The sequence below is a fragment of the Crocodylus siamensis genome, chromosome 8 (assembly GCF_052110815.1).
Source record: "Crocodylus siamensis isolate JL-2025a chromosome 8, ASM5211081v1, whole genome shotgun sequence".
NCBI classification, from domain to species: Eukaryota; Metazoa; Chordata; order Crocodylia; family Crocodylidae; genus Crocodylus; species Crocodylus siamensis.
This window is the reverse complement of record NC_143402.1, coordinates 27,513,246-27,529,345: the sequence shown is the minus strand read 5'-3', so window position 1 is coordinate 27,529,345 and position 16,100 is coordinate 27,513,246. Positions and strand designations below refer to the sequence as shown.

At 37.7% G+C, this 16,100-nt stretch overlaps 1 protein-coding gene across 2 annotated transcripts in view; it reads left to right on the top strand.

Annotated features, from left to right (window-relative positions):
• Window positions 1-13,161, top strand: part of CHM (CHM Rab escort protein) — a 145,815-nt gene extending 132,654 nt beyond the window's left edge. For both annotated transcript variants that reach the window (XM_090059407.1, XM_090059406.1), the window contains 3 exons: window positions 1,113-1,211; window positions 5,631-5,800; window positions 11,016-13,161. In XM_090059407.1, the coding sequence (XP_089915533.1) occupies window positions 1,113-1,211; window positions 5,631-5,800; window positions 11,016-11,198 (452 nt within the window). In that variant the 3' untranslated portion in view covers window positions 11,199-13,161. The remainder of the gene's footprint in view (window positions 1-1,112; window positions 1,212-5,630; window positions 5,801-11,015) is intronic.
• The last annotated feature ends 2,939 nt before the right edge of the window (window positions 13,162-16,100 follow it).

Sequence of the window (16,100 nt, the reverse complement as noted above, 5' to 3'; positions counted from 1 at the left end):
GTTCACGTTCCCCTTGGTTTTCTACAAGGAACAGGTCTCTCAGCCCCCTGCATTTATATTTGCATGCCGCCCATCTTATATCAGTTCTTATCTCTCTTTGTCAAGATGTTCACCTCTACTTGTCATTTGCAAAGTTTACTCACATATGCTTCATTTCTTGCTAACTGTCTCATTAGTGAGTTCTTATACACTTGTCCTCAAGTTTTTCAGCTGCTGTTTTCATATTTATTTCTTTGAATCAGTGTCTTTTTGCTCATTAGAATTTTTTTTTCCTATCTTATCAGGTCATCCAACAGTCTTGAGGCCCTTTTCTTCCATACTGCTTTTTAGCACCGTAGCTTACTATAGCTTAGCATAACTATGGCCTAGCACAGCCAGAACTCCTGCGGTACCTGGCATCACTTTTAAATGCTCTTTCTCTGATGTACTTATTGACATGTGCCTGGCATCACTTTAAGGTGTGATGTGGACTCATTTCTGGGATTTGAAACAAGAGCAGGAGTGAGTGTGAGTGAGTGAGTGTGTGTGTGTGTGTGTTGGGGGGGAGGGTGTTCTTTAGGCAGCATTCACAGGAGTGATATAAAGGTGGTATAGAAGAGAGAAACAGAAACAAATAGCATATCTAAGTTACCAAATATTAACACATCTCACTTGAGCCAAAATCCTAACTTGGCTCTTGGGCTAGTTAGTCTTGTACATAATGCCTGTTTTTCCTGAAGTTTGTAATTGCAGCAGTTACTGCTCATTTTATTCCTCAGAATTCTGTAGGTTAAAGGAATAATCAGGGTCAGCTGACTAAGCAGCTCTCACTTAAATCTAAGGAATGTCATCTAGACCACTCAGAACATCACTAGTTAGTTAAAAAGCCTTACTAACAAATCTATTTGCATTCAGATCTGGTTGGAAAATCACAAGGGTATTCTAGAAATCTTCACAAAAAGGCTAAATGAAACTTTCTGTGGATGAATTTTTTGTTCATGAATATTTCCCTGGAATTTCTTATGTTCGTAAACCGCCTTCTTGCATCTGTTAAGGGCCTTTTGAAAACTGTAATCAATATTTATATATCAGAGTGGTGGTAACCTTAATCAGTCTGTGTTCCTGTCCAACAGATTTAGTCCATTTAACCTGTTCATCAACTAAAACTGCTAAAGAAGATTTAGAGCCTGTCATACAGAAGTTGTTCATCCTAAATGATGCAAAAGAGACAGGTAAGACAAATAGATGTAGTATTATAAAATAATTTTACAAAAATGTAATTCAACCTTTGAACTAAAATGATTTCTACCAAACATCTAAATCTACTCTCAAGTTCACAACTGGCAGTTACCTACTTCTCATCTGCTCTTTGGGTATCAGTGTTCCAAATTTAAAGGGACAGCTTCAGTATTTGAGAGTGAGTGAGGCAATATGATTAGATAATTGCCGATTCTACCTATTTCCTTAATCCTTTAAAGCTTCAGACATTACTTTGTTCCAGCACTTTTCAATAAATGGAGCTGGACTATGAAGATAAATGTCCAGAAGTTAAAATGGAAGCTGAAAGCCTTTTCTGGTAGCTAGATTTCTGGCAAGTATTTCTTTGCATAAGTTAAGTTAAAAAAGCAATGCAAAACAAAAAACATGAATGACAGACAGATATTGCTGAAACAAAAATGCAGTTCCAAATGCATTACTAGTATTCATTCTTACTTTGTGTTTAATTATTTCCATGATTTTAATACTGGCATACCTCCCAAGAGAAAAAAATATCACAATAAGCTAGTGTTCTGCTTTTCTTTCCAGTCCCCCCAGATGCATCCTGGACCTTGTGCGCTTTCTTATTCCTTTCCTTTTGGTCTCTTTGTTTCTGCTGCTTCTCACTCTTCTGGTCTTCATCCTTTTCTTCTGTCAGTCCTTTTATTTTTTGTTTCTACCTGGAGTTATATGAATGCTAATTTGAAGAAGTGAATTGTACACATCATCGTGAACACCTGAGATTTCTAGCCCTCCTTATCTCTTGTAATGAGTTCCAAAGCTTTTGCCCTATTAAGAAAGCCCTGCCAGGTGCTTTCATGAGCTTCACCATTGAAGTAAACAGTTTTATAGTTCCTGAACTACTGAGGTGCTGAGGAATGCAGATGTTGCAAAAGGGAATGCTTTCTAGGGCTCTATTTTGAGCCAATACCACAGAACGCTTGAAATTTAGAAACCAAGACTTAAAATTTGTATCACGTGAAGAGCCCATGTAGTGAGTGGAGAGTAATATGCTAAGCAACGTCTGCTGCTACAGACTAAACCTATTAAAGCTCCTTTAATGTTAGAATGTTAGTACGTAAATAAGTTGCAATGTCTCTCTCTGAGAAGATCTCTTTGTTTCTATTGAGTTATGACTTTGAACTAAAAAGTAGTTATTATGAACCATTTTAATACAGGCAACCCCTGCTTAGCACTCTTAATTGGTTCCAGAAAAACCAAGCACTAAGTGAGACCACGCTAAGTGAAACCCATTTGCCCATATAGGAATTAATGTAAATACAAGTAATTGGTTACTATGGCTTCTTGCCGCCGCTTCTCGTCACCGCCATCTCTCCCCAATAGCCTGCTGGCCACTTCAGTCCTACGTGCCAGCCCAGGCCTGCATTCCTGCTGCCTCACCCTGGGCCCCTGCTGGCCTTGGCCCCAGGCACCAATGCAGGCTCTGCGCTGATGCCCGTCCCCCGCACTTACCGCTTCTCAGCGCCGCCGCCTCTGCCCACCCACCCACTGGCCCCACGTGCCAGCCTGGGCACCAGCACTCCTGCTGCCCTGCTCTGGGCATGGGCCCCTACCAGCCAGGACCCCGCACTCCTGCTGCCCCACCCTGAGTGCAGGCCCCCACTGGCCCTGGGCACTGGCACAGGCCCCGCACTCTTTGTTGCTACTGCTGCTTCAGCTGGTGAACTCAGGCAGTGGAGCATTCCACAGGAACAGGGTAGACATTTGCAGCCAGCCAGGAACAGGAGGGTTAGCAGCGTCCCCACCACGTACCAGCCGGCTGTACACCCCACCCTGCTCCCAGCTGGCTGCAAAATCACCTCCCCACATGGGATGCTGTACCGCCCCACCAGTCTGTATTCACCAGCCATGCCTGACTTCTCCCCACACCCCCATGCTCATGCCCACCCCCAACTTGCTGCCACTCACCACACTTGCTGCTGCCACCGCCATCGCTGCTTCTTCCTGTCAAAACTCTCTGATTCTACTGAGCGCTATAGTAAAACTCACTGAGCGCTCTGTGAAACCGAGTATCAATTTGAAATGAGCGCTATAGCAAAATAGCGCTAATCAAAACCACGTTAAGCAGGGGCTGCCTGTAATCAACTGTCATAATTTAATAGCTTGCATAATAAGTATTCACTATCACACTTCATTCTTAAACTCCTGAAATTATAATTTTCCTGTATTAAGATCCAGTCTCTTTTGTACTGAAAGGCTGCTTCTTCCTTGTTTTCTTTTTCGTCACTTCACTTGTATACTAATATTAATCAAGTCTTTGTGCTATCAGCACGTTGGTTTTTCTGTTAGTACACATTTGTTGCAGCTTTTTATAGAAGGTACTATTGATTATATAGTTAAAACAACAGATAGTTAAAGACAGTTCGTTATAACTTACCATGACTATGTTTTTCAGCAGCCAAGATTCCTACGACCTCTTACAATGTTTTGTAAAGAGTTAATAATTAGTCGCACAGAATTTATTTTTACTACTGTTTTTTAATTCAGCTACTTCTGTAAATGGCATTAATAAATAAATGTTCTTGTAATCAAAAAATCCTAATACAACCTCTGGCTTGGTTTAAGTAGCATGTGATTCTTTTCTGATATGCAGAAAAAGCTCTGTGGTGCATCCCCCAGTTTTTATAAAAAATACTTTGAAAAATCACTTTTTATAAGATATGAATAAAATTTAAACAGCTTACTTCTTTGGGCTTTAGAAGCAGATAGCTAGGGGACTAGAAATAAAATTCATAAAGAGGAGGGGCTTTTACTTGTGTGATATTCTCCTTTTATTCTGAAATGTATTTATTTTTTCTGATCTGATTATATAATTGAGGTCCACAATACTGTATATGACAGCTCTGAATTGAAAGATATCACTTGTACCGTACATTTTTAAAAGCAATATTATCTGCCTCTGATAGAATCAAGTAATAAGATTAAAAAAAAATTTAAAACTTGGCCTGGAGTTTAGTAGCTTCCTGTTTTTTAGGAGGGTTTTTTATATTAATCTTAATGTTTAAAGTGATACAGTTTTGAAGTGATATATTGTTTAGAAACTGACTGAAATTCTTTTGTAGGAACTCTGATCAGAGGGGTCCTCAGGTGCACTGAGGCACTGAAAAGCTAGTTTTCACTGACACATAGGCCTTTTTATCATCAGGATGAGGTAGTGGTCGTATTTTAATTAAAATGTCAGAACAAATACTGTTGGAGTTATTGAAAATGAATCACCAGATAAAGTGAGCACTGGGCCATGGCAGGTCAAAGAGGCAAAGTCACCTGGAGAAGAGGACTCCATTCATTTTCCTGCCTAAATGAGGAAGAAGTAACTTTTATGAGAATATGAACTTTTTAATACATTAAAGTGCATCTTGCTCTGTATTAAATCTCAGACGTTCACAGGCTGAGTTTAATTCATATTTTAAAATTGTTAACATGCTTTTTATTTTTAAATAAAATAGTTGACAATCATAACAATAATGTAGATTTATCCTTCCACTTGCTGTCTTGTATTCAGATGCCTTTAAAATATTTGCTTGAGTTTTTCTGAATCTCAGCATTACCATCTGACATGCAAGTTTTTTCCTTAGACAAATCTAACATAATTTTTTATGAGGAATAATGTTTTAATGCAGGACAATAATGCTGGCATCATTTATTTTAGAAGAGGGAGAATACCAAGAAAAATGGAGAGAATTTGCCTAAATAAATAGCATTTATCAGTATTAGTATTATGCATTCTTCCGTTGTATTGCTGCTGTTGAAATCTGTAATCTTACTATTCTGAGGTCTTAATAGATGTTTGCATAGAATGTGTTCATAGGTGTTCCCAGAATGATATGTAGGCTGCAAGCAGATGTCACATTTGTCCTGGGAGAAAACATTTTATCCCGGACAAAGTTCAGTTGTTCAGACAGACATTTGATATTATTTGCTTTTGAAATAAAGAGTATTCAAGGCAACATCAACTGGTGAGAAGGGCTGAAAAATGTGTTGTACTTTACAACTGGTAGCTTCAGAATAAGGGAATTGACATAGTACATGTTGATGTGTGATAGGGTCTCTAAGCAAGCCAGGAATTATAATGAATGTTATATTAATTTATGTTAACACAAAAACTTTATTCGAAAGTTAAAATTTGTAATAATCCATCAAGATTTATAACATAAATGGCTTCTAGAAACCATAATAATAATAATAGAATAATAGTATAATAATAATAGCATTAAAAGTGCTATTAGTATATTTTAGTGCCTTTTAAAAATATATATTTATACTCTATTACAGTAATTTCATGATAATAAATTTGACTTTTTTATTATGTTGAATTACCTAGATCTCTTATTATATTTTAACACTGGTCACTGAAAAATTCTCTTACTATTTAGAGTCTGAAAATGGAGGAGGATTGGAAAAGCCCAGAGTTCTTTGGGCAGTATACTTCAACATGAGAGATTCTGCAGGCATTGACAGAAATTCTTATGACAGTTTACCTCCAAATGTCTATATCTGTTCTGGACCAGACTGTGCTTTAGGAAATGACTATGCTGTCAAACAGGTAAGGGATGTCAGTTTTTTAGCTTTGTGGTTCAGTATAAAGCCTAAAAAGTTACAGTACAGTACAAAACAAAGTGGATTGTCAATATAGCTTTCATGCTTCATAGATCTGGTAAGTTTTTAAAACTTTTAGAAAAAGAGGTTGAAAATTTGTGGGTGCACAGGAAAAGCAGCTAATATAGTATGATGTGAAAGAAGTCTGGAAAGTGGGAGCAGAGAAAAAGCAAGGCACCATTCAGAAACAGTTGGGTAGAACACAGGGTTAAGAGACAGGGAAAGAAATATGAACATAGTGCAATATAAAAATAGAGGTAAAGCTTCAACTTAATGGGAGGAGAGCAGAAAGGGAAGCTTTTGAATCAAGAAAGTGGATGTAGCTGGAAATGGTTCTTTGGTATCAAGATATTTTGCTTTCTCAGAGGTGAGAGAAGAAGTCCAAAATATATAGCCTTTGTTCACAAAGGAGATAGCCAAAGAACAGCCAGGTTTTCCGGAGTGAACTCTGTTTTTGTAGAGAATGAAACAGCACACATCAAGAAGGGTCAGAAAAATTAAAGCTAGAGTAAATTTTGTGGAGTAAGATTTCAAAGTACAGTGAGGCTGTAGTCACACAACATCTGCTACCTTTCTGTAAGGTAATTACAGCATATGAATTTTCAGATAATTAGAAATAAATGGGTTGAATAATCTAAAATAAATTTCATAATCTTTTTTGATATAAACCCAACAGGGACTGAAACAACGATTAAATAATGTATGTAATTTTGATACAAACTCATCCTAAAAGCCATAAATATCACAATAGTATAGCTGTTCCAGGGCATTAAACAACAGTCAAAATACTTGAGCGCTGACTACTTTTAAAATCACAGATGACCACACTTAAAGGCTTTGGCAATATGTGACTTGCTCATATCACTTCTCATATGAGGAATACATACCATATATAATAAAATAGCATGTTAGTCTGTTCACGTACTTGAACTAGTCCTCTACCAACATCATAAGCCTTAACTTGAATTTGGTCCTCAATATTTGGGCATCTGTATTCTATTAACTAACCCCCCACGTTAAATCACCAATGACTTGTCTGAGGCAGTAGGAAATATAAAATAGTGGTGTTCAACAAAATATAGGGTCACCCATTGCTTTGGTGAGGGGGAGGACAGAACACAACCATATGGTGCAATAGAAAGGTGGGGAAGTAACTTCAGCCTCTGTTAACTTTAGGTTAAATGAAGTCACCCAAATACCCAAGGTGGAAGTGTAAAATGTCAATGAAGTACTCTTCTACTTCCTTTACGTATCTCTTTTTTTGCTGTCTCTATTATTGAGCAGTAGAGTAATAAGGGACCAAGTGTCCCCATTTTACTAAACCCAGAAAAGGAGGACTTTTCTGAAGAGTTGTCTTTAAATGCCCATCTTGTAAGAAAGGTGGGCAATTGAGGCATGCATTGCAGTTGTTTCTATAGTAAGAATGCCTTCATGCTAGAGTTGCTTCAGTTCTGGTATGCACAAATGTTTTACACCCAGAATTTTTAAAGCTTTGTATGCCAACTTTTTACCAGTTGCAGTTTTTTTATGACTAAGTCATAAACCCCTAAAAATAAGGAACTATAACAGAATGGCTGACAGCCTGAACTATAGGGTCAGAGCACCATAATTAAGGGCTAATAGTACTCTTCACTTTGTTTTATAAGGTAATAATTTGCTTCCCAAGAGGATAAACTGAGAATAAAAGATTATAGAGAGAAAAGTAGTGCAAGGCCATTAGTATAGTAGCTCTGTTAAACTGAGAATGATTTGTTTAAAAATATATTATTAAACAATTGTATGATCAGGGGACAGCAGGGCAGGCCCTATGAGGACAGGCTGCAGGACCTGAACCTGTTCAGCCTCCATGAGAAGGCTGAGGGGGGATCTTGTGGCCTGTTATAAACTAGTCAGGGGGGATCAGCGGGCATTGGGGGAGTCACTGTTCCCCCGTGCACTGCCAGGAGTGACCAGGAATAACGGTCACAAGCTGGCAGAGGGTAGATTTAGGTTAGATATCAGGAGGCGCGACTTCACAGTCAGGGCGGCTAGGGTCTGGAACCAGCTTCCAAGAGAAGTGGTGCAGGCTCCTACCCTGGGGGTGTTTAAGAGGAGGTTAGATGAACATCTTGCTGGGGTCATTTGACCCCAGTAGTCTTTCCTGCCATGCAGGGGGTCGGACTAGATGATCTGCTCAGGTCCCTTCCTACCCTACAAACTATGAAACTATGAATTAACATTTTAAACTGTGCAAATAAAAGACTACTTAGATATGTTTTTAAAACTAATGAGCATCATATTTACAGTACACTTCACCATGTGGCATGCTGTGGTCTAGCTAAATCATCCTGTGTGTACTGCTATCCATTTCAGGATCATCTTTGCTTTTTCATTCTAATTCCATATCCTTATACATATAAATAATATCATAAATGAAATCTACAGCTATTTGTAAATTTAAAAATTCCAGTTGCTAATGTTTTTTCTCGGAAGGGCATTCAGGAGCTAAAAAGAACATAAGGAAAAGCATAAGTGGCTGAAGTGGTTGATTTGCAGAGAGAATCTGTGTAGTTCATCTAAGCAATTACTGGGTTTACCAGGGATGTTGTTTATATCTTTTACATATTTATAAAAACTACAAAAATAAGAAAAGTATTTTAGTGAGAAACAGAGATGTAACTTGAAGTGGGAATGGAGTAAATGTAAGAAAGGGAAAATGTAGGCTGAGAATAAGTCAAAATTGACTGAAAATGAGAAATCAAGCTGTGGACTAACCTTTCTAAGATGTGATAGAGTGCAGTCTGACTTCTAGAGTAGATTCCTGTTTCCCTGTTTCAGTTGGGTTCCACTGGCATTTCCATATTACCAGTTCTTATAGATTTTTGTATTGTTGCTTTTCTCTTACCATGATTTTTTGTAGATAACTTCATTGCCTAAAACCAAAACAAAATTACATAAACCTCACTTTTTGATATTCCTTCTGTTAAAAAATCCCAGGTCCTAGTAGGTCCTGAATCTAATGCTCACATCCATGATGGAGCCAATGTTTGAGTCTTTGGCAGCCTTCTTCTTCCTTCAGCTATGTAAGAAAGAAGCCTTATAAGTGACTTTTATTGCAGTGAGAAAAGTGGATAAAATCTAAGAGCCTATGGTAGATCCCTGTTCTGTTTTCTATCTTGGTAAGATTGTGATACCCTGGGGAGCGGGAGGGGGAGCTGCTACCGTGACACCTAGTTCTCCTCTCACTTGGTCTGACCTGTCTCTTGGCTCTCCAGCTTAAGCCCTGCTTCACCTCAGACTCTTTCCTGCCATACCTTCAATGTTATTCTGTTTGTTGTTGAGGGAGGGAGTCCCTGGGGCCAGGAGTTACCTCCTTGGTTGCCTCAGCTGGGGCCTGTACTCCCCCTCAAGTGCTTCCCCTTTAAGGGAGTGCTCCCAGAGGTTTCTTAGCACTTGTCCGGGCCTTGCTGTCACAGCCATGGCCCCCGTTTCCTCTGGCCGCACCTTCAGCCTTCATCTACTCTTTAAGACCTCGGTGTCCAGGTACCAACCCTATCTTTGCAGCAGCCCCTCCTGCGGCTTCAGTCTCAGCATGCCAGTTTCTGTCCCTTTAGTTTAGGACTAGCTTCTGGTGTAAATATCAGGGACATGCCACCCCCCTGGTTCATGGTTTCCTCTACCGCTGCATCCACAGCCTGGTCCTCCAATTCAAACAGAACAAAAACACAAGCCAGGTGCTTCACAATACAAATAGTTTGGGGGTAAATGTATCCTGTAGGCACTACCTCAGTCAAAGCCTTCTTCCCCAGCTTCCCTAGGTAGCTTGGGTGCCTGTCTGTCTCCAGGGGCCCCTCACTCCTACCAGCTCATCTCCCTGTTGCAGGCAGGGGCTGCCTCCTGCATGGTCAGAGGCCGGGTTTATCTCCCTAAGTCAAGTCTCCTTCTGGTCATGTAACTGGGTCTTCTGCACCCAGTGACCAAGTATAGCTAATTGCTTCATTGGCTACCTGGCCTTATTAGTTCTGAGTCCACTCCTTACTGCCCTTCCTGGCCCAAGTCCCTGACCCTCTTGGGCCTTTTCTAGTAACGGGCTGGGGTGCCGTTACAGCTATACTCGAGGACTTGCCTCCCATCTCAACTTAAAGCTGTCACTGAATTTCATTTCCACCAACAGATCAATTTGTTCAGGGCCTTACTTCTCTAGATCTGAGAAATCTTTATGCATGCTTGATATGTCAAGAGCTTTGTCCTTGGCATAGAGTTCAACACTTCAGAAACTGTCTAGCTTTTTGTCTCTGTATCATAAGGGATCCAAAATTGCAGCAATTTCAGCTCACATGTTCAGTTGAATCGTGAACGGTGTCAGACTCTGAGAAACTACTGAAATGGACCCAGCATTGATGCTTAGTCCCCATTACATCCAAGCTGATGTGACTCAGTAACTTCCTACGAAGTTTTCTGTTGCTGACTTCTACTGGGCAGCCACAAAAAGCTTGATAACTTTTTTATCAGGCACTCCACCATCACCAAACCTGCATGACATTTGGGACTGCTGTAGAGTCTCTACATTGAAAATCTGTGACAAAAGAAACAAGTTATGTAGAAGTGAAATTCTTTGATACAGGTTTTCCATATGCACTTTTTATGTACCCCCTCCCTCCATCCTTTTTTTTTCTTCCCAGTCATTTTATAATTCTGAGACCTGCAATTGGGAGGAAACTGAGGAACAGAAAACATGGACTTCCCTTTATGTTCTGTATGTAATACAAGGAGGGGTCTGATGAAGGTGTGGTACTGCTATAGGTACTGCTAGGGCAAAAGTTTGAATACTTGAATCCACACCAAGAGTGAAAATGTGCACATGGACAACACAGATTGACGAATTCCACTTACTGTAGGGCAGAAGGCAGGACAGGCTGGCATCCTGCCCTGCCTTTGGCTTGACTTCAGACTAACATGGCTAACTACCTCTTTCTACTTAGTGGTAAGTAACTTCTCTATCTGTGATGCTTCACTCCATTGAATTCCCATCTTTCTGGGGGAAAGGAGGGAATATATTTCCTAAGCGTTTCCCCGATGTGGTCAATTCTGTGACATCAAACTATTTTAATCTTAAAATCATTACATGTAGTGCAGTGTATTAAATATCAACCTTAAATTAATTTTATGTTGTCTCTGAACAGGCTGAGACAATATTTCAAGAAATGTTTCCAAAGGAGGAATTTTGCCCACCACCACCAAATCCAGAAGATATTGTCTATGATGGAGATGGAACTCAGCCAGAAGATCCTGGATTCAGTATTTCACCTGAGCCAGAAGCAGAGCCCCTGCCTGAAGAAAGCAGCACAGAAGAGCACAATGAATAATAATAATAATAATAAAAAGCCTAAACCCAATATCACTATCATCTCAGTGGAAGATTTGGACCTGGTCTGGGGGTAACCGTTTTGTTTATTATTTACTATCTTTATAATTAGGTTTAATTCTACTTTACCTCTTTAAATACCTTCATTGATTGCAATTGTACTGCTTAGAGTAATATTCAGCTCTTCTAGGAGTGTTAAAAGCTGATCCAAAATCACTTAAGACAAGATATTTAAGGTTCATATAATTTCCTTGAAAAGACTTTAGGTATATTTGTGAGATGAAGGAATCTTTCTAAAATCAAGTGCATGCTTCAAAATAGTCAATAGAAACAAAAATTATGAGTCAATTTAACTTCCAAAGGGACAGATCTTCAGTTAGTATACACTATTTTGAAGTCAATGGCTCTGTGAAAATTTACCAGTGGAAGATTTGTCTCCTTTAAACTGCTTATGGGGTAGGGCACTAAAGAGTGTTGGCAGTTCTGGGACAGCAAGCTTTTATTTGCTGTTAAAAGCTCTTCTTAATTTGAAAGTTGTTTTTGAAGTATATAATATAACATCCTTAAATAGTTTTGAAATCAGTATCATTCCATTTATTCATATTAAGCCAAAATAAAGTATAAGCTAGTAAATATGCTTGGTCTCATTTGAAATTATATATTAGAAATATTAAAGAATTGAATACCATACTTGTGCGATAAAGTGTCCAGGTTTCAATTTTGTTTGCAAGTGACTGACAGTCCAGTCAGGAAGAACATATCAATACTGGACATTCTTGCAGAATTAAGAACTATAAATTCAGTATGCTTGGAATCTTCATGAAGATTTAGTTTCAACAAAAAATAAGGCACCAGATGAACACATTTAAGTATTTGCAAGATTAAAAGATATACATTATTAAAACAGAATTGTTGGCTGTTGTTTTTCTTGAGGGAAAAGTTACTGATTATAATTGCAGTTGTGTTAATTCATTTGAAGTAATAGGTCTAAAATTATGTAAATTATGCATTTTGTAATGATAAATCATAAACATATTTATACGAGAATTTTATAAATTGTATTTATAAACTTGGTTTCTATATAGAGTTATGAAACCCAGACATTTCTTGCAAAGATTAATTAAAGTAATAGACTCCCAGCCCTCCTTTGAACCGTATTTTGAACTTATATAACCAAAAGGAAAACAAAGTAGTTAGCAGTGTCTTTTCTTAGAAGCAAAAGATTTACTTGAGGTCAAAAAGGCACTGTGGGTCAGTAATGTCTATAAGTATATGTGCTGGGTAAACTTAAATATGGTAATAGTAATGTTTTAAATACTATACATCAATAACATGCCATCAAATTATGACTGTTCAGTATTGGCAGATATTTATTGACACAACTCTGCTTTTTGTACAGTTTTCCAGTGAATGTGCCTGCCTTGAAAATGGCTTTGTGCCATAAAGGTTAATTTATTTATTTTTTTACAACATAGCTAACACAGTTATTCTCTGTTTTACATCATACTACAAAGTCCAACTTGCATTTCACAAATATGTTAATGTTTAGAGTCTGTTAGTATTTAGAATGTGTTAGTGTTTAGCGTTAGTTACATTTAGGCTTTTATTTAATAGACATCCATGAGTGTAATCCTAAAGTCCTCAAAAGAATGTAGTTGAAAATTGTTTTGATTGCTAAATGATAATGCTAGTGATCATTGGAATGCTTGAAATTAGTGCTTATTTACAAGTGGCAAAAGATAGCCTACCTCTTCATTCTCAGATATCATTTTTGTATGTACCAGAAAGCATGCACATAAAAAGGTAATTATATTTATAGGGTAACAAATGTGTTAAAAGGTTAAGATGAGGACCTGTTTTCTGTTTGCCATTCAGTAACCTGGCCATGTTTGAGTTCTTGTCTTTTATGTTTATGGACAAATTACATTTGTTCTATGAAAATTAAAGTTTTGGTTGCAAATGCATTTTCCTGTGTCTTATTTCAGTTGTTTTTTAAAAAAGCAGCTAGCTCAAAGTCTTATTGTACTATTTTTTCAATGTCTGTTATGTTATTGATGATATGATGAAACTTAAATGAATCAAAAGAAATTTACATAATAAAAGTGTGTCAAATAAAAATCCTCGTTATGTTAGATGTTCAAGTTCAGTTAAAACAAGGACTGCATAACCTTCAAATTACAGACCATGACTTTATACTACGTTCATTGTCTAAAAACTGTTTTCATGTCTTACTCAGGTAGTGAATAGATATCTAAGATGTTCTTTCTGGAAGAGTTGAGTACCCAACAACTTATTTTCAATAGTATAGATAAGAGACTGTTGATCTTTTATTTTACAGAAACTGTGCCATTTCATTCTTGATTTAAATGATTTAAACATACTAAGTGAGGGTTAGGCTTATTTGAAGTAGTTTTTAAGACTTGTCAGACAGGATGTATTCAAAAGATAACATGACTTTTTAAAAAATGGCAATTTATCTGTGGGATTATTAATAAATCAAGTTAAAGAAAGATAAGGTTAATTGAATTTTTAAACAAGTAGCTGTATTATCCTTCAAGCACCTTGGAGCTCATACAATATTCACACCTTTTTTCTAACGAGTGCTTTGATATGTTTGAATTCCTTTTTTAATGAGTGCTTTCTTTTTAACTTTGGTTAATTGAATTAACCCTTCATATGCAGCCTCACAATTTGATACCATTTTCCTTTCTTAGTGTTATATTGTCTGGTGTGTATGACAGCAATCAGTTATTCTTTCCTTACAACCATATTCAGCCCAGAAACTGCTACGTCTGCTTTTTCTTGCAATGATGATGCTTAGGGCCATTTGACAGGTAATCATTAGAACCTGGATCCTTGCAGACTATGGGGTCTTTCTCCTATCATTGCAGGGGGATTTATGTGGGTAACTCCCATTACTGCTAATGGGACTTGCATGTGTAAATCCTCCTTGCAACAATGGGAAAATTGACCCCTAATAAGAAATTCCTTTTGTGCTAGACTTGCTGATTCAGGACTGTCCAGGAATTACCAGCTCTTGTATGGAGGCCTGAAGTACAGAGGAGATGCTAGCACTCTGTCATCTTAGTGGGATACTGAGAGTAGGAAACAGGAATTTAAGACGTTTGTAAGGAATATTTAATGCTGTGTGTTCACTATTCATTTTTGGTTATATTGACAGATTTCCCATAACAATTCTGTATTTTTTCATATAGCAAACTCTGATTTCCTTTTTCTTTTTTTTATGGAGTTTACCGGGGTGGTTTTACTTCAACAATTCATCTTTTATAGTAATGTATCCTTCTAAACATCACTTTATTTCAGCAGCATCAGGGCAGTTTAGTAACAGTTTGCTAGTAATCCATTAACTAATAGGAAGTAAAAGAGAACATTAAATTTATAAGCACTGTAAAAGACTTGATCATTTATTTTTCAATGTTCTCGCCAGTCAAGTCCTCTAAAAACATTGTTAAACATTCAGTTTCTTCAAAAATGGATACCTTTTCTCTAAACTTTCTTGGATACCCATTCAAAGAAGCTTTTAAATGCATTCTGCAATGTGGAACTGCATATAAGTAACGTATTGGACTAGATTTGCTTTAGAATAAGAAAACAAAATAAGAAAGTATTAAGCCTGCTCTAACACATTACTGGGCTGTCTAGGCCTCTGACGTGTGTGTGTGTGTATGTGTGACGTGAGTGTGTTAATCTTTATAAGAGCCTAAATACAAGTAATAGAACGTTCTTTACAGAACCACTATGAGAATGTAAGTCACAGATCCCATAAAAGACTACAGGGATCATCTGTGTGGCTTCCAGAGTATGCACTATAAACCTGTACCTGAGTGACTATTTTGAAACTACCAAGAAGAGAGAAGACACTGAGCGCTAGAATATAACAGATTTGTTTGGCTGACTCTCCATGTCCTATCTTGACTTCCTGTTTGTTTTTTACAGCCTCTATCTCCTTTTCTACTTTCAAAACTTCTTAACTATAAAATATTAGTCATTCGTTAGATGCAGTTGAATAGATTTTGCCTCTGAGTCTTGGTGAAAATCTCCCCAAGTTAACTGCAGTGAAGTGGCTTTCTATTTGCTTGTCAGCCAAGTAAAGAATGCTTTTCCTTTGGTCAGTTGTCCTAAGGATTTTTCTTCCAGCAAATATAAGTCATACTGTTTCTACTTCTTTACAATTCATGGGCCTGCCAGTGCCCATGGTACCCCTCTAAGAAGGCCAACAGAGCTCTTTATGTATGATCCTGCTTTTTTTTGCTGGTCCAAGTACACTATCCCTAAGGACCCATTTATCAATAAAACATCACCCATTTTAGAAGTATCATTTTATACCCTTATATAAGCATGTCTGTTTGACTGCCAGCATTTAAAAATATGTATTATAATCTCTTCATGCACTATCTTTAAAATCAGCCCATGCCTTGCCAAAAACTGCAATCAAGAACCAATGTTGCTTATACAGCGTTGGTTCTTGCAAGGTGGGTTGCAGTATAGATGATGTCCAGTTTCCTGTAGTCCTTAACATCTTTGTAATGTGGAATCTACATATGGTATGAAGAGAAACAATTACACCAGAAAAAAGGATTGTTGCCGAGTAAGTTAGCATAATTTGTCTACCTCTTTTTTTTCCAAAAGGTCTTTTTTTTCAGTTTTCAGCAGACAGTAACCCACAAAACGTCCAATGCATTTGTCCACGTAAGGCCTGTTGTCTCTCGCTGGTCTTTAATGGATAATCTGTTTAGTTTTGAGAGAAAGGTTAGGGAAAACGGGTGATGTATTTGCAGCTGCTGAGCATCAATTTTGTAAACTAGCTGAGAACCCTGTGTTGTTTTGGCCACCCATTGCAGCCAAAGTGATATAGTGATATAGAAGCTACTTTATAGCACCA